General features: G+C 42.6%; 1 protein-coding gene across 1 annotated transcript in view; it reads right to left on the bottom strand.

Annotated features, from left to right (window-relative positions):
* ULK4 (unc-51 like kinase 4) overlaps positions 1-21,743 on the bottom strand; it is a 426,845-nt gene that overhangs the window by 304,288 nt on the left and 100,814 nt on the right. The window contains exons 21-22 of the mRNA XM_065398954.1: positions 16,310-16,437; positions 4,080-4,213 (exon numbers count right to left, since the gene is read on the bottom strand). Coding sequence (XP_065255026.1) covers positions 4,080-4,213; positions 16,310-16,437 — 262 coding nt within the window. The remainder of the gene's footprint in view (positions 1-4,079; positions 4,214-16,309; positions 16,438-21,743) is intronic.

Here is a 21,743-nt window from a genome sequence, read left to right as displayed (position 1 = left end):
TGTCCCCTGACTACCCCTCCTGGGACCCCTGCTCCTAACTGCCCTCCAGAACCCCACCCCCTACCTAAGCCTCCCTGTTCCTTGTCCCCTAACTGCCCCCTCCTGAGACCCCCCCACCCTAACTGCCCCCCCCAGGATCCTACCCCCTACCTGTACCCTGACTGCCCAAAACCTTATCCACACCCCCACCCCCAGAAAGCCCCCCCCGAACACCCGACCCCCCCCTCCCTGTCTCTTGACTGCTCCCTCCAGAACCTCCCTGCCCCTTCTCTGACCCCCTGGCCCCCTTACTCTGCCACTCAGACCAGCGTGCCGGGGAGGAGGAGCAGGGGGAGGAGCTCCAGACTGCCGGTGCGAAGGGCCGGCTGGTGATCTGCGAATGCAGGGAGGGAGTGCTCTCAGCTGCAGGGGAGAGGAGGGGGAAGTGGAGGAGGGGCTCTCTCTGGCTGTCGGAGCCCCATGTAAGTGGCACCATCCGTCCGGCTGCCCTGTCAGCAGCGCGTGCTCTGCGGGGGGGGGGGGAGTCCGGACATTTACAAATTCCCCCCAGACGCTATTTTTAACTCTAAAAGCCGGACATGTCCGGGGGAATCCGGACGAATGGTAACCCTATCTGATATTTAGTTACTTAGGAAAACAAAGAACAGATGTGGTTTGAGGGAGAAACAAAATATTACATGGTCTTTGTAAATAAATTTTAAAAATAGGTGACTTTAAAGCCTACCAAACTTTACAAGTGCTACCCCTTTTTTTCCACATTACTAAAAACAACAATTAACATACAGTGAGAACTTTAACTGCCATCTTTACACTAATGACTCACAGATTGACCTCTCCACTCCTAGAGTATCTTTCTCCATCCAATCCCACATGCTAGCCTCGCTTTGACGTTTGCTCTTCCTGGAAGTCTTGCAGTCAAACTTGTACTTAACATCTTTCCTCACAAACACTCTCCACTACCCACATTCTCTGTCAGGCTTGATAACCCCACCATTCTCAGTCCTCTAATCTGGGGGTCATTTTTGTTGACTCCTCTTTTGCCTTGCATGTCCAGGCTGTGCCCAAATTTTGCCATTTCTCCAAGACTTGTCTAAGATCTATCCATTTTTTCTGTTCAAACAGCCAAAACTCACCTAGCCCCTCATCACATTTTATCTTGATTTGTATAAGCTTCTTCTCTCTGGGCTCCCTAGTACCCACATCTCCCTGTCCATCCCGTACAAATTGCTGGCCAAATGACCCTTGTTTGAATCCCTAAACTGGCTGCATCACCATGTCAAATTCAAACTTCTTGTTCTCACCTGCAATTCCCTTCACAATTCTCTGCTCATCTTCATTTCTGCTCTTATCTTTTATCACATTGTCCCCCACCCTGCCTTGTCTGCTTCTCACAAAATCCTACCTTAGTATCTCCTTCCAAATTGTACTCTGTGACTGGAACTATGTCCCTGAGGACTTTGGCTGTTTGAATAGAAAAGCCATTAGTATCTTATCCTTCAAAACTCTCCTCAAGACCTATAAACATATTAGAAAATTAATGTTGGCTTCAGGAGAAGATTGGGATAGTTGGCATTTCTTATATAAAGTATGTTAAAAGAACTTTATTAAGATAACTTTCAAAGGTTAGGAAATACCAGAATTAAGATTGTGCAAACTTAATTCAACTCCCTTCTGCATTATTATACAGTCCAACTATATGATTACATACTATTTTTTTCACAGGACCCTGCCTCATTCAGTGCACAGGATAGATATGCTCTGGGGATAAACGAGGTATGTGTGGTGAAGTTGCTCTCTGTAGGACCCTGGCTTGTTTGTGCTAAAAAGGTGATAAGTCTGTACCATTATGCAGATGTGCACAGAGTCCAAATAATGCACAGGCAAACTTAATTCTGGCATTTTCTAATTTGAGTGCCTGGCTTTGCAACCGCAAAATATTCTTTTACAGAAGTGTTTTGTAATTTCCTACATTTTTAAAAAAGCAAACTGAAAAAACAAATACTATCATGTGGCATCTACGACACCCACATAGGTCCTCAGTAGGGTTGGCCACTTTAGATCCACCACACAGACTTCTGTCACTTGAGCTAACAGAATAACTGATAGCCGTAGTAGGTGGTCATCCTCTATGTGGATTGGCAAGAGGGAATGAGACGCCTTGCCAGGGGTTTCACAGATATTTTCTGACAGCAAAGGAATGGTGACTCAGGAATCTCAGGTTCCATTCCAGGCTCTGGGGGGGAAGTGTGTTTAGTGGGCACAGACTCTTCTGACTGCTTCCCCCCCGCCCATGCTTGACCTCTTCTGTCCATACTCTCCAACCTGTCCCGGTCCTGTCTCTTTCCCTCCCTGTCTCTTTATCCCAATCCCATTCTTCTTGCTTAGTCAGTCCCAGTCTCCACTCCTATGTCTTCTTACCCCAATCTCCACCCTACTTCAAGTCTCTCCCACTCCCCCCCTGCCCCATTCCCAGTTTTCTTACCCAGCCAGTCCCAGTTTCCCCATTCCAGCTCCTCATCTGATCTGTCTTTCCCCTCCATCCCACTGGTTCCTAATCCTAGTCTCCATCCCCAGACTTCTCATCCAGTCTCAGTCCACCCACCACCCTCTCTCCAGCTCTTTTCTCCACCCAGTCTTCTCCCTCCCTCGATTCTTGGTCCCAGTCCCTTAGTGCAGCCATCTCAATTCTCCTCCCACACCCCAACTATTGCCAATCTGGCTCCCTGGCCCTACTCTACCCCACACCTACTGGTTCCAAATTGCCAGCTCCTTGTCCCAGTTTCCCCCTACTCATCTGATGTCAAGTGTTCCTTCCCCCAGCCAAATGTCTCCCAGCCAAATGTCTCCCAGTCACCACCCTTTTCCCTCACTAGCTCCCAGCACCAGTCTCCTTGCCAACCCAATCACAGTTTCTCCCTCCCAACCCCTCTAGTCCCAGTTTCACCAGACTCCTTGTCCCAATCCCTGGTCGATGTTTTGTGCCCTCAGTATTCAAAACAGACAGCATCCTCCTCCACAATAACTGGGTGCCAGCAGAGGGGCCACTGAAAGCACAGGAGAGACAGGTTCCCTACTCTCAGTTCCAGGGACAGCCCCAATCCCTTTGCAGGGAAAGTCCGGCTTCACCTCTGTAGACATGGCCTGGAGTATGCTTGGTTGCTCTATGGGGATGGTGCACACACAGTCTGGTCAGCACCAGGACCTGAGAGAGGCTCAAGCATGCTCACTGAGGTTGGACTGTTCAGAAATTAGCTGCTACAATAAAAAGTCTCTACTAAGGATGTGTGAACTGTGATTATCCAATGGCTTATAATTTGGCCAAATTTGGGTGGATTTTCATGGGGCTAGCACAAAGCACACCCTGACACAAAGACCACTCCCAGCCAAATTTGAAGTCCCTGGTCCACAGCATGGGGGCATTAGAACTGTTCAAAGAAGAAGTGGCCAGAATTTAACATGGGCAAAACAATGATTTTTCCCTGTCCTTGTTATTAGAGACAACTGAACTGTATTGGCTGAAGTTTTCTAGAAAAATTCATCCTGAAGCAGAAATCCAGCATGTAAAATTTTACCCCCAAAATTTTAAAAATTATAAGCAACTGAAATCAGGGTTTTACAATGGACAACTTTATAGGTGGTGCTATCTGCCCCAACTATAACCATATGCATTCTCACATAAATGTTTATATAATATATACAATTGCATCTCTCTTCTTCCATGTTTTGTAGGTCACGGTTATACTGCAAGATCTTTGGGGCATGGACTCTTTCTTTAAAAATGTTTATACAACACTTAGCATAATGGAGCCTGAGTCCTGATTGGGATCTTGTGTGCCACCACGATTAAAATATTAAATAAAAGAAAATTTTTTTCAAGATTCAAATGCAAAGTATTATATGCTCACAATATAACTAAGAAATTTGATGAAGCTAATGCCATAAACAGTAAATGAGGGGGAAAACCTCTTTCTACTTACCCTTGTCTTTACTCTTTAAAGAGATACTTAAATGTTCCACAAGGGAGTGAGGAAAGAAGACAGACAAAAAAATTCTTTTTGTAGTCAGCCAGCTGAATTTACCTAGAATTCCTGGCAGCTCCTGCACAATGTGATAGATGAGAAGGTCCAGGCATTTTGACAGGTATTCATTGCCGCTTTGCTGCTCTTTTCCTGGTGTAGTCTTTCTGCTATCTCTTTCAATGTACATCACCAATCTACATATAAGCAAGTGCAAAAGATTACCTCTTGTGACAAAAAACTTATACTGTATCTCAAAAATGCCACTGAGGCAAGCATTTCCAGAGGGGCATAGTTACAAGCAAGATGACATTTAGGTGTTGTTTCAGCAACTTGTTGAAAACATTAGATTTTTGTCTTTAAAACAAAGTTCATTTAAAAAAAAAAAACAAATCCTTCTATGGGGAACTACAGATAAGCCAAATACAATTAGCCAAATTAAACTCTGGTGTAAGCAAGTCCAACTCTATTAGTGTAAATGGCGATATAGTGCTTACATGAGGAATGAATTGGCCCTTAAAAACTGAATAGGAGATTCTAACTTTAAACAGTTTATATTGAATTGTAATGCAAAAAAAATTGCTTAACCAAGGTAGCAAATTTTCAATTTGTGTACCTAAATATAAAGGTCAAAACCTACTTTTTAAGTACTTAAAAGAAGTGGTGTGATTTTCAGTGAAGCCACAAATCTCACCAAAGTTAAAGACATATACAAGTACCATTGAAAATTAGGCCACATATGTGCACCATTGGGCAAACAAGAATTTAAAAAATCAAGAGTCAGATTATGCCTGGCCACTGTATAGGTGTGCAACCTGTGGGGGAGAGCACAAGAAACTTCTGCCTCCTTGCATCCTAGCATTAGTGGCCAGGAACAACTGCAACCTCTGTTTACTCCCTCCTAGTACCCCAGTAGTGAAAGCCACCAGAAAGGCCATAGCGCTGATTTTCTTCTACAGCATTGGTTTATGGAGTTGTCTGCAGACACAGAGTAGTGCACACCCTGTACCACTCTAGGGATTTGTGCAGCAGGCATATAGACCTTGTGTGCCTGTGGGTTCCTTTTTCAGGCATGATCCCTCCCAGAGCTCATCCCAAATGTGGGCCAGGATTAGGATAGTCTCTTCCAGCATGCTCCAGTACAGGAGTATATTTAGCTGTAATAAATAATAGGCATACTCAAGAAGCCAGAGTTAATGACATTTATTTAAGATCAAATTTCTCTGTGGAGAGGAAAATGCACTGGATTAATCTGCACATCTGTTACAAATTAAATGTTTCAAATACTTAATTTTTTTAGTCTAAAAATTATGACAGTGAACTTTGAGTAAGAAATAGGGTTACCAATTTTGGCTGGATGTATTTTTGGAGATTTCATCACATGACATAATCTTTAATTAAAGATTAATCTAATTCATGGAGACTCCAGGCCAATCCTGGAGGGTTGGCAACCCTAGTAAGAAATAATTTTAAACTATAGTTTAGCAGTAGGTTTTTGGCATACTGGCAGGGAAGCATAAATTGCTGTTATCAGGATTTTTAAAAAAGGACTATTCCCAGCTCTCTTAATCCATCCCCTTTCTTAGCCACTATTTTAAAAAAGTAAATATAGAGATGTGACAGAGAGGCCCAGTGGTGGTTCACTATTATGTGTAGTCTGTATCAGCAATTCTTCTCAGGCCTGACATATGCACTATGCCTACCATGCTATTGTCATAATCTGAATCTAAAAAGTATTATATATCATTTGAAAACTAATGACACACTGGTGATGCATATCATTGTGAAATGTACATATTAACACTGTATGAGGAATTATGGACACTCACTGATATTATGCTTTTTTTTTTTTTAAGTCTGTGATCACACTAAGGGAGAAAGAGGTTCTCCCCCAGACAGGAGGGAAGGCAGCTACCTACCTCTCTCCAGTGTAAATTAAGTAAAGGATGTGGTCAAAGTCAAAGGAAAGCACTTTTATAGGCAAGGTAAACAAAGCCATCAGGAGAGTATGTGGGAAAAGAGGACTGCTTAATCTCATTGGGGGATGGAGACTGTGCCCCCAAGAAACCTTTCTGCTTCCTGAAGCAAGGGAAATGAACTTTGGGAAGTCAGTCAGTCAGTCACACACACACACACACACACACACACCATTTTGGCATCCTTCACCTGAAGGGACAAAGGAACTGAGCACTTTGAGGGTGTACTGGCCAAAGAGTATGATCAGCCATGTTGGAACAGACTTGGTTCGAAACACTTCTTTGAACAAGAGACTCAGGTTTTAGTCTTAGAATCGCATTTTTACTTTTGTTTGCTTGTAATCCTTTCTATCTTTAGTCCTTATACTTGGTATCACTTAAACCTATGTCTTTTTGTTTAATAAACTTGTTTTACTTTTACTGTAAACTAAGCCAGTGCTTTGATTAAAACAGAGCGTTTGCTAACCCCAGTTAAGCTAATAAGATGCTGGTTACTCTCTCTAAGGGATCAGTGAACTTAACTTTTGTAAGTGTTCAGTGAGCACTACAGGGCAGATGGTTTAGGGGAAATTTGGGATTGTGCGGGTGTTGGGGTCACCCTGCAAGGCGTAACCAAGGCTGGTGGAAGCCAGGGTGAAGCTACTGTGCTTTGAGCATGTTGCTGGTGTCAGGGCGCTGAATCAAGACTGCACAGCATTACAGGGAAGATAGTGACACAATCCCTTACTGGTCTGGGTTGAACCCTAAATGCCACATTAATATAGAAATCAAAATGTGTCTTGTCTAGGATGATGAAAATAACTGGATTTAAACAACTTCTTGTGCAAACATGTGGTATGTTAGGGCCCAGTCCTGCAAACCTTTATTCGGGCAGGAGAACAGTCCCATTATAAAATGGGATTATTCACTGGAATAAGAACTACTCTCCTGAATAAAGAGTTTGCATGATCGGGCCCCTAAGCAATGATGAGACTGCATATTTTGAAATACAACAAAAACCTTTATTTTATGGTGGCTTATATGGGGGAGGGGGGAAGTAGGGAGGCGAGAAAGAAATAAGTGATCCATTCAGTAACCATTTACTTTTTCTCACCCCAGCAGCCCACAGGCAGCAGATCCAGCTATACCTTGCCAAAGGTTCTAGCTATTTTCCTTAGACTCTCGGTATGATTTATTCAATTATGGTCAATTTTGATGAAATATAATACATGTTAACTATTCAAAAGCCCATCTCATCATTCAACTCCAACTTTCATTATACAATATGCTATGTAGTTTTATTAGACATTTTCAGTTGCCTTGAATAATTAAAACAAAATAACTTAAGTTGTTTAAATGAGTTCTCTCTCACTGAGAGAGAATATGTTTAACCAAATATTAAGTATGAGTAAAACATGACACGAGAAACCAGAGTGTCATATTTTTCTTTAAATAAATATTCTTGTAAATTTAGTTTGAGTATGAGAGTAAGTTTAGAATTGTCTGCACATTATCAAAACAAGCTGTTGAGTGAAGGCTAGCACGATAAGTTTGATATATATTTATATTTTAAGAAAGGAATTCTCTCTTGCAAAATCCAATATAAAGAGAGTTTGAGAAGCATCAGATGTGTGTTTACTTATTTTGGGGAAAGTAAAAAGTAAAAATACATGTAAAGCTCCTGAGTATGGCCAGCTCTCTCTCTCTTCATGTGCAATGCCTTCCCCTTTTCAAAGTTATGTTCTTCTCTCCCACAAAAAAGCCAAAGTTGACAATTACTTCTAAAAAGGACCATCAATATTTCTTTAAATTATTTGATAGAATTGATCAACTCAACAAAATCCTGCCAAATCCCACATAAGCACAGTCAGCTTTAGGGGAGTTTATTGTTCTAAAGCCCCAGGAAAACACTCTCCCCTCCTCACAGTCATCCACAGAATAGGGTTGTCAACTTTCTAATTGCAGAAAACCGAATACCCTTGCCCGCCCCCTGCGCCCAGATCCCACCCCTTCTCTGATGCCCCACCCCCTTTCACTCCATCTCCCCTCCCTCCATCAGTCACTGTCCCCAACCCTTGCTCATTTTCACCGTGCTAGGGCAAGAGGTTGGTGTGCAAATGGGGTGAGTGCTCCAGCTGGGGATGCGGGCTCTGGGGTGGGGATGAGGGGTTGGGGGTGCAAGAGGGGGCTCTGGGCTGTGGCAGGGGTGGGAGGAGGTATGGGCTCTAGGCTGGGGGTGCGGGCTCCAGAGTAGGGCCAGAAATGAGGGGTTCAGGGTGTGGGAAGGGGCTTCAGCCTGGGGGTTGGGGTGTGGGAGGGGGTGAGGGCTCTGGCTGGGGGTGCGGGCTCCGAGCTAGGGCCGACAAGGGGTTTGGGGTGCAGGGGGGGCTCCAGGCTAGAGCCGAGGGGTTGGGGTGCGGGAGGAAGTTTGGGTGTGGGGTTCCAAGCTGGGGCAGGGTGTTGGGACACAGGAGGGGGTGCAGGCTCCAGGCAGCGCTGACCTCAGGCAGCCCCGGCATTTCCTGGGGACAAAGGAAGTCTGCACAGCTCACGGAAAGCTACGGCATGTCCCGCCCGCTCCGAAGCGGAGGAGCAGCCAGGGGACTCAGCATGCTGCTCCCGCCTGCAGGCACTGCTCCCGCAGTTCCCATTGGCCAGGAACCCTGGCCAAAGAGAACTGTGGAGCTGGTGCTCGGGGTGGTGCCTGCAGGCGGGGGGCAGGGCATGGAAACTCCCTCGGCACCCCTCTGCCTCGGAGCCGGAGGGACATGCCGTCCGCTTCCTGGGAGCCGCGTGGAGTCAGGCACGGAGCCTGCCTGCCCCGCTGCAGCCAGCTGGACTTTTAGCACAGCCGGGAACGGAGCCACTAGGGTCCCTTTTTGACTGTGCATTCCGGTCGAAAACCAGACGCCTGGCAACCCTACCACAGAATGATTTACCAGAATATTTGGGGCAGTAAAACAAACACCTGTTCTGTTTGTATGGCAAAACTGGGCCTACAAAAGTATCACACTTATTCCATGCATAACAAGTACATGTCTGCCATGCAATCAAATGGACACAAAGTGAACAAAGAAAGGCCAGAATTAATAAAATAGACATGGCATTAACAGTTAGGATGAATTAATCATTTTCTGAGAAGTTGGGCATGCAACTCAATTCAGCTTCCTGGCTATATCTATGGTACGTCGTGTCCTATCACTCCCATGTAAGGCGACCTAAGGATTATACAAAAAACAACCTAAGGTTTCAACCATTTTTCCAACAGCACAACCTCAGATTATTTATAAGTTCTTAATTACAAATTATTCCTTAAATTTTCTGTGTATGAACAGAAAGATCAGTGATATAATTCTGGGTAAATTTATTTCCTAGGTTTAATGTAGTAATAAATATATTGTTTTATGTACTCAAGGTACAAAACAACAAATAAAATAAGTATTTTCCTTGAAAACTGGTTCAACTTTCCAAAGAAACTATCATTTCTGGAGATCAAAGTTGTACATTTTGGGTGGCAACTACATTATTAATAGTGGTCAAGATTTTCAAAATTGGGTACCTAGAGATAGGTTCTTAGTCCAGATATAGGCATCTACATAAATGGTCTGATTTTTAAAAGTTTTGAACATTTATCAGTTTTCACTGAAGATTTCAAATAAACAAAACCCCTCTCCTTTTTTCTCCAACCTAAGGAAAGAACTCCACTCCCAAAACCCCCACGCCTGCCCGCCGCTCCCTCCTCTCCTCTCCGCCCCGCCCCCCACCCCACCCAAGTGCTTCCTGCCCACTGAACAGCTGATCAGCAGTGAGCCACGGAGCCGGAACCAGTATGGCTGGAGGGTGCTAAATACCCCCTATTTTTTCTTCTGTGGGTGCTTGAGCCCCAGAGCACCCATGGAATCAGCATCTATGAATACAGGAGTAACTTTTTAGTGGATAAAATGAAGCGAAGGTGTATAATTTGGTAGACATTCACTAGAAACAAGGAACAATCCTTTTAAAATATAGAGTATGTAAAAACAAATAGACATGACCGCTCAGTATATTATCCAGACAGGAAGTCAGATATTGTACTCTGATAGTCTAATAGGAATTTCAGTTTTAGGAATTTCAGTTTTAGGAATCTACTGTAGTTCTAGGCTAACGTGCAAGTCCGGTCAAACCTTTATCTCTTGTGCTGCAGGGGGAGATTCTGGATGCAGTGCAGCTGACATATGCTCCCAGAAAGGGAAAGGAAAGTATGGAAATTAGTCTATAAATCCCCTGTTGGTATAGCAATGAAATAAGCTCTCAACTGCTGAATATAATTCATAGCAGGAAAATATGAGGTTTTTATGAATTTGATAGAGTTTCAAATGTTACTTATTATTCAGCTAGATAAAGAAACTTGATACAAAAATATGATGAAGAAATCTCACACTTAATACTTTTTGTTACCAGATAAGAATAATACAAAATAAAAGGAGTTAAGATGAAACGAAGGACAGTCTTAAAAGTGAGGTTGGTGAATGGCAGCCCTAAGCACTGAAAACCTGCCCACATCCTGCTGACAACTTATGTGGTATTGAAATACTTTGGTGGCAAGCAGCACTTTTCTGCGGGGGTGGATAAATCAGCACAGTGAAGGTGAATCTAAATCAGAGCAGAAGGTAGATTTCATTAACTAAGACTGGGATTTTCAAATATGTATAAGATTTATGCAACCAACTCCCATCATGTTCAATGGGAGTTGGTGCATAACTGCAGTAGGCCTCTTTGAAAACCCCAACCTCATTTCTTAGTAATAATTTTTATACAACAATCACAGATCTACCCAGTACAGTAGATGGCAAGTCACAGTGGCCTAATGGGAGTGCTCTGACCTGGCAGGTAGACTACACTGCCATTTAAGAGGGTCTGGCAATGACTCCCAGACCTTGTCTCACTCTTTTGGAGGTCATGCTTTGTAATACTCACTGAGGGCCCTCCAGCCAATTAGGAGTTGCACTGACAGGGTCTCTCAGAGTTATTTCCATTTCCCTAGGTAAGAACTTCAAGCACGGGGATTGTAAAGCAGGGGGAAATAAGGATATTTTGCTAACTCTTTCAGGACCAGAGAAATAGGTATTTTTCCAATAAGGAAATATTAAGTTGCACCAGATTTTCTTCATATCACATATACAAGGAGAGCTTTTAAATCATGATTTATACAATTTCTGATATTATTCTTGTATCTATAACTAATAGGAATTGCACGTTCATTTCACTTGGGTGAAATGTACCCTTGTGCACATGGTCAGCACAAAGCCTATGCACCAATTAATACCTCTTACATCCTCAAAAATCAGGCTTAAGTGAGATTTAAGGTATGATGGCCTTACCAGGCAGCATGAGATTGTGGGGCGGGGCTTGGAATGCAGTGCATACCCCCCTGGGTTGCCCTGTTTCAAGAGTCAACCAATAGGCTGGACCTCAAAGAAGAGGGCTGTCAATGGGTAGTTCTGGTCCCTGCAACAGGCTCTTGGGTTGACTAGCTAGGGCTGGATAGCTCTATGATGGCATGGAGATTGATGGACCTAGAATAATTTCGTGGGCATTCTGTAGAGTTCGAGGACCTATGCAGTCAGTTTATGCAATAATCTTTCTTGACAAATGAGCACACAGGTTCTGTTCATTTTAGTGATATGTTGACTGTCATGTTTGGGATTTGAGCAGTGAAAAGGGTGAAGGCAGGTAACAGAGGGAACACTGAGGACCTTCCCCTTTTTCACTGCTACCAGGACAGTTTGACTTGAGTCGTTATCCTGCTATGGAATTTACACAGTTGCGACAACCGGCCAACAGTACAAGATGTTTTATCTGTCGTCACTGACCCCTGCCATTCACAAGTGGTGCATAGGGCTGCACACTGCACATAGGGGAATTTTGTCCTTAATATTCAGTTTCCTTTCTTTATATCTCCATTACTTTCATTTTCAGCTAACATACTGTATGCTCCCTGCTACAGTACACTAAGTTCACCAGCACTGAGCAACCATAAGTAATTTGCACCTACCAGCAATTTTTAATGATTTTACCATCATTACTGAGGTAAAATATTTTCAATAGGAAAATTCAATATTTTTACATTATATGCTGCAATTCTACTCAGACTTACATTTTTAATATTTAAACAAGGAACATTATGATCCTATTTCACTTGGTAATGAGTTATGAGAAAAAGTAATACAGCAATAAAGATGCTAACAAGATCAAAGAGTGGACTATATTAACATTTTGAAAAAACATTTCATATTGGTACTAGGACACCTGTCTAATTGTCTAACCAATGTTTTCACAAAATGGTCTGAAATATTTTATTTTTTAAGTAAACTAATGGTTTGAAGAAAACTTGGGAAGTGCTTACAGCATATTATAGTACACTTTAAAAACAGAGAGCTGATGTGGAGACATTGAGTCCTTATTTCTTTTGACTGATGTCATATTTATGAGACAAAGAGCAAGTCAAGAAAGAGGCCATACATCACATAACAGAATGCAAAGGGAAAGAAATAGGAAATAATAGCTACAGGGGGGAAAAGGTCACTGTGGAAAAAAAGTGTGAGCAAAAACAAAAATCAATTCATTATATCAAATACTAAGAACACCACTACACTGTCATTAGAGTACCCTGCTATCATCCATTTTAAAATCACCAGCAGTCAAAATGTTCTAAGGCTAATAGCACTATAGCAACAGCTGACTACAATGCAACTAAAAGGTTTTAAAAGAGTACTATAAATCAAGTGACAGATACCTGTCACAAGACTATATTATGATGTCAAAATCTCTGTACTGTGTAGAGGACTTTAGTGCCATAATAATGATGGAATATGTTTACTCTAATCATTGACAAAAAAACCTAATTCTGTTGTACAACAGGACTTTGAAAGACTTATACAATTACCTAACATACATGAAACAGTAATCATGATACAATGGATATGTCTTTGTATTTTAAAACATGAATGTGGTGCTTCTGAAAAGTACCAGGTGATAGCCCTGGAGAGTAAAGACCTTTAATTGTTTAAGGGACTGTCACAGTATGAATAGCAACAATGCAGACTTCCCCACACCTTCCAGTCAAAATGGCTCTGCATTCCTCTGTCAAGACTATTCGGAAGCAGGGGTACTGGAAAAATTTTTACAGTGGGAGTGCTGAGAGCCATTCAACCAAATTGTAAACCCTGTACATAATGGAAATCACTTCAAGAGACGGGGTGCAGCAGCACCCCTAGTTCAAGCACCTATGTTGATAAAGTGAGAGGGCAGTTAATTTTCCATGCTCATACAATCCTCTGGTCCCTCTGCTAGGCTAAATGGGTGCCAACTGTGGTATCTGGGTTTGTGATATGGATACCTATCCACAGCACTCAGACTGAGATCAATTAATTTTAAGTACTGATATTTTTTGCTCATTCCTGGACTGGGCTGGGCTGAAACCAGTGACCTAGAGATGAAATAACAATAAAAAACAATATTACTTACATCAAGTGCTTTTCTTTCATAGGTCTCAAAGCACTTCAGAAAGGGTCTGTGTAACAGGTTCTATTGCAAATCCTGTGTCAGATTACTGTACCTCCATTGTCCAGGTATCCAGTCCCCATATAATTAATTTTGAAATACTCATTTAGAAATGCACCTCTTTTAATGGAGTCTTTTTAATGAACAGCAAAGACTTTGAACTAGCAAATACTATTTTATAGATTGAGCAAGTTTAACAACTAACTCACAAAAAACTCTGCAATGATATTAGACTTGATAACTTGGTTAAAATAAAAACCCTGTATAAAGTAGACTGAACAGCATTCATCTTGAAACTATGGAGATATATGCAGTGTTGCCTTAGGGTCGTTACTACTCTGACTTTTGTATCACCTGCCTCAATTAATTCATGGTGAACTTTTCCCGTATATCAATTGTCTTTTACCACCAGATTTTATAGTCTGAAGCAATTTAATGTGCTATATGCATTTCCTGTCTGTATATATTTTATCTTTATCAAAATATTACTAAAGAAGAAACCAAGACACAAATTTTGCAACTTTTACTAGACTTGCTATAAATTTTACAAAACAACACTGGGGAGGAGGGAGGGATAGCTCGGTGGTTTGAGCATTGGCCTGCTAAACCCAGGGTTGTGAGTTCAATCCTTGAGGGGGCCACTTAGGGATCTGGGGCAAAATCAGTACTTGGTCCTGCTAGTGAAGGCAGGGGGCTGGACTTGATGACCTTTCAAGGTCCCTTCCAGTTCTAGGAGATGGGATATCTCCATTAATTTATTTATTTATTTAAAAATGCCTGAAATACTCAAATTATTTTTTAAAAATAGTCAGCCAATTAATTTCTTGCTACTGTACTTCTAGTCATTCTGAAATAGCTGTATGGTTCTCCCACAAATCTAGGAGATATTTAAATAACTTAAATATGCTGATGAATGCCCATTGATACACATCAAAGAACATCCATTATCCATGCTGGGTCAAATAAAATGCATCCAGGGTCCAGAATATTACAAAAGTAACTGTCTCCCCATATAATGGCCCATTTCTCCTCTCCGATCCCACTGTAGCTATCTCATAATGTGAGCACCAGAGAAATGTTTTAAATGTTTTCAATCAGCTATCCTGTCAAGGGATAAATTGTTCACTAAAAAGCTACCATTATGTTTAAAGAAATCATAATATGTAAAGAAAAACAGTTTGCCAGTTCAATAAAGTCTTTTCTGATGCTGTAAAACATAGCTGTTGTTAATCTTGATGGTTTATAGTGTGTATTGGCCCATTATCGATTTTGCTTTGAGTACCATTAAAACAATATTAGAATAGAACCAAGATTCAATGCACATAGCTTGTCCCACAACTCTCCTCACAAAAATGGCTCATTTGAAAGTATTAAATATATAAAAACCTGAAATATAATTTATTAATTTAATCAGGTGACAAAAATCAAAGGTTTCCCTCTCATAATATGCTAATAATTATTTATAAACACGTAGTACCCATTAATACAGGACTTTTGTTGTAAAATATTCCTCTAACTACACAGTCACATGTCCACTAACAAGCATACAATTATCATTAAGTCGTTAAAAAAATAACAGTCCAGAACTGATTCATGAGTGGTAGGAGACAATATCAACAGAGACAATATGTTCCCCAACTCTGTTCCTTTTTACTACCAACTCCAACCCTGCCTTTCTCGCACTGCATGACACCATGGAACACGATCCCATGCAATCTGCTACTTGGAGGGTTTTATACCACATTATGCTCTTCTTCACAACGTACAATGGAAAGTAGCATATGACCCTCCGTTTTCAGATTCTTGTGACTATCTGGAATAAAAAGTATGTCCCTGGTTGGATTTTCCTCTTCTTATTTTTCCCATTATTCCCGCCAAAATTACTTTAGTAGTTCACATTTTAATAGAGTCTGAAGGCATATAGGACTCCATCTGGTCCAAAAATGGAGACATTTCTGATGTCAGAAGACGATACAGAGAAATTTAAGTTACTGTGTTCCTGTTAAAAACATCTTCTTGAAAATCATTTGGATCACTGTAGCTGATAGAAAAACTCAAAATTCATTCTGCTTTGGAGTGGTCTACCCATTTGTACAGCCTTGAATGACAGGTTGTCATATCTCACATTGTAAAATAATGGGTGAAATTGATAAAATCAGCAAGGAAGTGTTAGAAGAAATATCTCCCTTCCCTTTCTTTTCAATGGAATGGTCTGTTGGAATACTCCAAGTCCATACACAAACATAAGGCCATTTTGTGCCTATTAATCCTTGGACATGGTGTTGAGCTGCACCACCACAGTAGGAACTCTGAGGGGCGTTCTCCACCAGTAGTGACCATTATAGTTAAAAGCTTGCAATTATGCTTGACCTCAACATGACGCAGAGTGCAAGGAACAATTTCCCACCTTCAGTCCTAACACAGAGGCCAGCAACAATTTCAGTCACTGTTCTGTTCTACTTATTGTAGAGACTGCTCCTTGCTAGTCCCCAGTTGGGAACAGAAATTATTCCAAATGGATAGGAAACAATGGGATCAAAGGCCCTCTCTAGCAACCACGAAACTTCCAGTTGTGACTGGCCAGTATATGGGCACCAAACACAATCTGGCTTTTCATAATAGTAGTCACTACTATTCTGGGGGACTCATATGATATCCGATTAATCTTAAACACAAAATCAGTTGCTCTCAAAACAATGACTCAAAAAATACTACGGTATTTACTGATAGAGTTTACAGAGCTAACTTTGAAAATACACACTACATGTCTAATTATATTCTCCATTAGCATCTTACCTTGCTTGGCAACTGAGCAGTAACATCTCTCTGTTATTAATTAAAACCTGTAACAGGACCAGAAAGGCTTTTGCTCGAATGGAAGTTGATGGACTTTCAAATAAACGGATAATGGTAGTCACAAAATCCTGGGTGGAAATAAAAACAACACACAAATACTGCTTATTGAATAACAAAGTAGGTAAATAACGTTGTCCATTAGCGTATACACATTTTGAATCATTCTGGCATAATAAAGATGCAAATTACGTTTGGATTCAATGTTCGTTAAATCCTTTTCATAACATTAAAATACAGCCCAAAATCCCACATGGTACTGTTGAATAAGGGAGTTTTGTCCTAGACAGATAGGCTGACTGCAGTGCTGATATGTGCAGCCTTCCAAAGGCCAAGGTTAACAGACATTTTCTACTGTATTGGACCCAAAATAGGACTAACAGGTTATTTAAAACACACAGAAAGCCATAATTAAAGTTATTTCATCCTAACAAAAGACAAAACAAAGGATATTTTAAACCCAATAGTTCTTTTAAAAGAAAAGTTGTAATTTTAAAAATTGCAAAAATACATACCGGTACTTGTCTTTCCTCCTAATACTATGAAATTTAGTAGTTTACATACTACCTTCAATGTGAGCTAGAAGATCGTAAGCTAATACAAATAAAAAAATATTTGCGTGATGTAACTATAGACTAGTTAAGTATACTGTGTACTATGTGGCACATCAGATCTAAGTTACATATCAAGGACCCTGGATTTAAAAGAAAACACTGTTTCCCTCTGTAACTATGCCTGGTATGGATCACAGCTGAGGGCCAATCTCAGGTCACGCTGTGAAAAAACTGGGAAGACACTCTCACACTGGTGGCATATTCTGTGATTAGATTAATCAAACCAGCAATAAATGTGAGCTACTGGATCACTATACTAGCTTAACATGAAGCCATAGGCAGTCCCTCTAAACCTATATTATCACCCAAACTGGATTTCTGTGATGAAAGATTATTAAAACCACACATTAGGTTCTTCCAGCCCCAGGAGGCCAGTCACTTACCTATAGGGTGACCAGATGAGAGACGTGAAATATCAGGATGCGGGGGGAGGGGGAGGAGCCAGCGGAGGAAAATAAAAACCCAAGAGCCGCCAGAGCATAGGAAAAATTGGTGGGGGCTGAGCACTCACCGGCAGCTCCACGCCCCGCCCCCCCGCCCCCCTGCACCAGCTTGCCTCCGCCTCCCCTGAGCGGGCTGCCGCGTCCTGCTTCTCCCCCCTCCCTCCAGCACTTGCGCTGCCATACAGCTGATTAGCACAAGCCTGGGAGGGAGGGGGGAGGAGGAGGAATGCGGCATGCTTGGGGAAGAGGCGGGATCCAATGGGGCAGTGAGGGGGCGGGGCTGGGGGCGGGAATTTGGGGAGGGATCCAATGGGGGAGGGAGGGGGCGGGGGCGGGGCGGGGGCAGGGCGGAGTTGGGGGGGGGCGAGCCCCCTCCGCCTGTGCGCCGGAGGGCAAAATATCGGGACAATTCGCGTCCCAACCGAACATCAGTCGGGACGCGAGACAAACAAGTAAATATCGGGACAGTCCCGATAAAATCGGGACGTCTGGTCACCCTACTTACCTAGGTCAATGGATGCTCAAGACCTTACACCAAAAACAACACTGTAGTCAATCCTTTAGTAAACTAAAGATGTATTAACTAAGAAAAAGGAATGAGAGTTACTAAAAGGTCAAAGCAAATAAAATACCTTACAGTTGGATCAAAGTATGTAGGCCAAATGATAACAGGGATGTTAAATCTGCTAGTTTTCTACAAATCTCTCTGGGTTGCTGTATCAGGGCCTTCTTGGTTCTGTTTCTGTCCAGGACTACAAACTACACAACGACCCTGGTGCTGGTCCAACACCTTGTGCAGTTTATTTAGAAATGGAGTCAACATCACCTTCATAACATATACAGCTCCTATAACAAGCACTAGGGGAGAGCAATCTCTCTTGCTCTCCCCTCTTACTGCCTGCTTCCCCCTTTTCACTTCTTTCCTGTGCCTATTTGTGGGCTCTGGCTAACTGCTTAATTAGCCTTTCTGCCGTGTCCCACCCACAAATTTGGCACAGCTCTGCTTAGTCAGCTCCAATCTGTCTTGCCTGATTGGAGCTGCTATGAATAGAGTGCTGACTCAGCCTTTATTGCCTGGCACTCTGTCACAGTTGCCCAAATAATTTGGGGGATCTCAGTCCTTTTATTTTAAATTTTCCCAGTTAGAATTCACCAGTCCAGAAACGGGGTAGAAAAGAGGTGGCCAGCTGCCTTTATTCTTCCCCTCTTTATACCTTGACCCTTTTTGCTGGAAAAATCCTGGCTGTAACATGGGTCAGGCGGTTCCATGCCATCAGTCCTTGATATGAATTGCAAATTAGGCTGGCACCTCCTGCAAATGTTCCATCTGAGATGTCTTTGGGATGACATACAAAGACCCTTGTTTACAGTTCTTTTGTTATTCCTGAAGAGCCAGCCTGGGCATTTCGCAGACTCATAACATGTTTGAGTTACAAACATATAGTGAAATTTCATAACTCCACACACAATGTTGATACACACATTACAAGAAGATAATTCTCAGCAGATATCTTTTCAAAGGATACCTCACAAGGCATACTTTGCACAAGATTGACCACACTTTTACAAAAGTGGTGACCATATTAGTGTAGATGGTCACCTTCCCCTTTAGACAGCAACAAAATTTCATCAGCTTGAACTGCATTTTGGAAAGAATTTTCTGCTCAGAACCCAGAAACCAGGCTGACAGTTGAAGGGACTTAAAATTCACATGCAGCATCTGACCTTTGTTCTGAGAGAGGACATTCAGAATCAGTGCCAGGAAGAGGTAAGTGTGTGTCAGTGGGCAGAGGAGGCTAACAGAGTCAGTCAAGCAGTCAAGGTCATGATATGAGAATTACTCATACTCTGTCCTGTGGTATACTATAATTCCTTTTAGAAAGAGTGGAAACTGGGACAGCATGAGGGAGAATTTTCTACCACCGAAGAATAAAATAATCTGTTACCAATTCTTGAGTAACATTCTGGAGAGTCCATATTGTTCCAGATTTTAAGTAAGTCCATCTCCAGAAGATGGCTCCATTTGGTGATGGTGGAGTTTGCTACCATGGTCCCCAGGGCCCTTCATGTTGCTCCTGACCCATTTGTGTCCATTACTAGATAAACTCTGGGTGGGAGCATTTCATTCTCAAAATGCTATTCCCACATACAACTGCCACCCAGGACAGGAAACTTAGACTCTACCTGGCGGATGAGACAGTACAATGCATCTGTATTGTTGCAAATGAATAGTGATTTTAGCACGATAGAAGAAAGTCTCTGAAAGCCAGCCTTAAATGCCACAACGTTTACATAACATCTGACCTCCTTCAGTTTCCAGAGTGCATAAGCTAATGAGTGGCTCAGTGGGGCACACTTTCTGAATCTGAATGCACCCAGTGATGTACCTATTACAAGAGATGAGGTTGCCTGAGTTATCAGAAATCCCAAAAGATTACTGTAAAGATCCTTTACCAGTTTGTGCAGGGAGCTACAACTACACTGAAGTTGTGCACAGGTGAGTAATGGTGGAAGCTCAACCAAGCATAAAGAGTTCATATGTGAAGCCATCCAAATTGCATAAGTAACTTACAAAAGGCCATGGATCCTAGGAATAGCGAGGATGGGGAGGAAACAATATACCTGTTCCCTTCAACTGAGATTTTACTTAGCCCTGGTCTACACTATGAGTTTAGGTCGAATTTAGCAGCCTTAGATCGATTTAACTCTGCACCCGTCCACATGACGAAGCCATTTTTGTCAACTTAAAGGGTGCTTCTAATCGATTTCTGTACTCCTCCCCAACGAGGGGATTAGCAACGGTATTGGCCTCCGGGAGCTATCCCAGAGTGCTTCATTGTAACCGCTCTGGACAGCACTTTCAACTCAGATGCACTGGCCAGGTACACAGGAAAAGCCCCGGGAACTTTTGAATTTCATTTCCTGTTTGGTCGGCGTGGCAAGCTGATCAGCACAGGTGACTGTGCAGCGCTCATCAGCACAGGTGACCATGGAGTCCCAGAATCGCAAAAGAGCTCCTGCATGGACCAAACGGGAGGTACTGGATCTGATCGCTGTATGGGGAGACGAATCCGTGGTATCCAAACTCCGTTCCAAAAGACAAAATGCCAAAATATTTGAAAAAATCTCCAAGGGAATGTAGGACAGAGGCTATAACAGGGACCCGCAGCAGTGCCGCGTAAAACTTAAGGAGCTGAGGCAAGCCTACCAAAAAACCAAAGAGGCAAACAGCCACTCCGGGTCAGACCCCCAGACATGCCGCTTCTACGCTGAGCTGCATGCAATTCTAGGGGGTGCCCCCACCACTACCCCACCCCTGTTCGTGGACTCCTGCAAGGGGGGAGTCTCAAGCAACAGGGATGAGGATTTTGGGGACGAGGATGATGATGAGGAGGAGGAGGTTGAAGATAGCTCACAGCAAGCAAGAGGAGAAACCGTTCTCCCCGACAGCCAGGAACTGTTTATCACCCTGGAGCCAATACCCTCCCAACCCTCCCAAGGCAGGCTCCCGGACCTTGAATGTGGAGAAGGGACCCCTGCTGAGTGTACCTTTGTAAATATAATGCATGGTTTCAAAGCAAGCGTGTTTAATGATTAATTTGCTCTGAAGACTTAAAGAAGCCAAAAGACTGTGGCTTACCATGGCTGCCTGCAAGCCGAATTCTGTTGTCCGGCCCTGCGTGTGATATCTCTCACACCAAACCGGCAGGCCCTCAATATAAGAGGCAAAATGCGACCTTGTACTTTAAAATGGGTCTTTAAATACTACTCTCCCTTTTTTTCCCTACCGCAGCTGCAAATGTTTCAACAGTCCGCCTATCATCTCCGTCTCAGAGGCTAGCGGAGATAAGAAGGCGAAAAAAATGCACATTTTCTGCTGAAAGTAATATGGCGCCCACATGGAAAAAAGGCGCAAAACGATTGTCTGCCGTTGCTTTCACGGAGGGTGGGGCGACTGACGACATGTACCCAAAACCACCCGCGACAATGTTTTTGCCCCATCAGGCATTGTCAGCTCAACCCAGAATTCCAATGGGCGGCGGAGACTGCGGGAACTGTGGGATAGCTACCCACAGTGCAACGCTCCGGAAGTCGACGCTAGCCATGGTACTGTGGACGCACTCTGCCGACTTAATGCGTTTAGTGGGGACACACACAAACGACTTGTATAAAATCGCTTCCTAAAAAATCGACTTGTATAAATTCGACCTAATTTCGTAGTGTAGACATACCCATAGTAGTATTGCTTTCTCGGGCTGGGATTTGTTTAGAACCCAGTATTCAAAAATGATACATAAACATTTCACAGTATGGTGTAGA

Source organism: Emys orbicularis, chromosome 2, assembly GCF_028017835.1.
Source record: "Emys orbicularis isolate rEmyOrb1 chromosome 2, rEmyOrb1.hap1, whole genome shotgun sequence".
NCBI lineage: Eukaryota > Metazoa > Chordata > Testudines > Emydidae > Emys > Emys orbicularis.
Note: the sequence above shows the minus strand (reverse complement) of the source record. Positions and strands in the feature narration are given on the sequence as shown.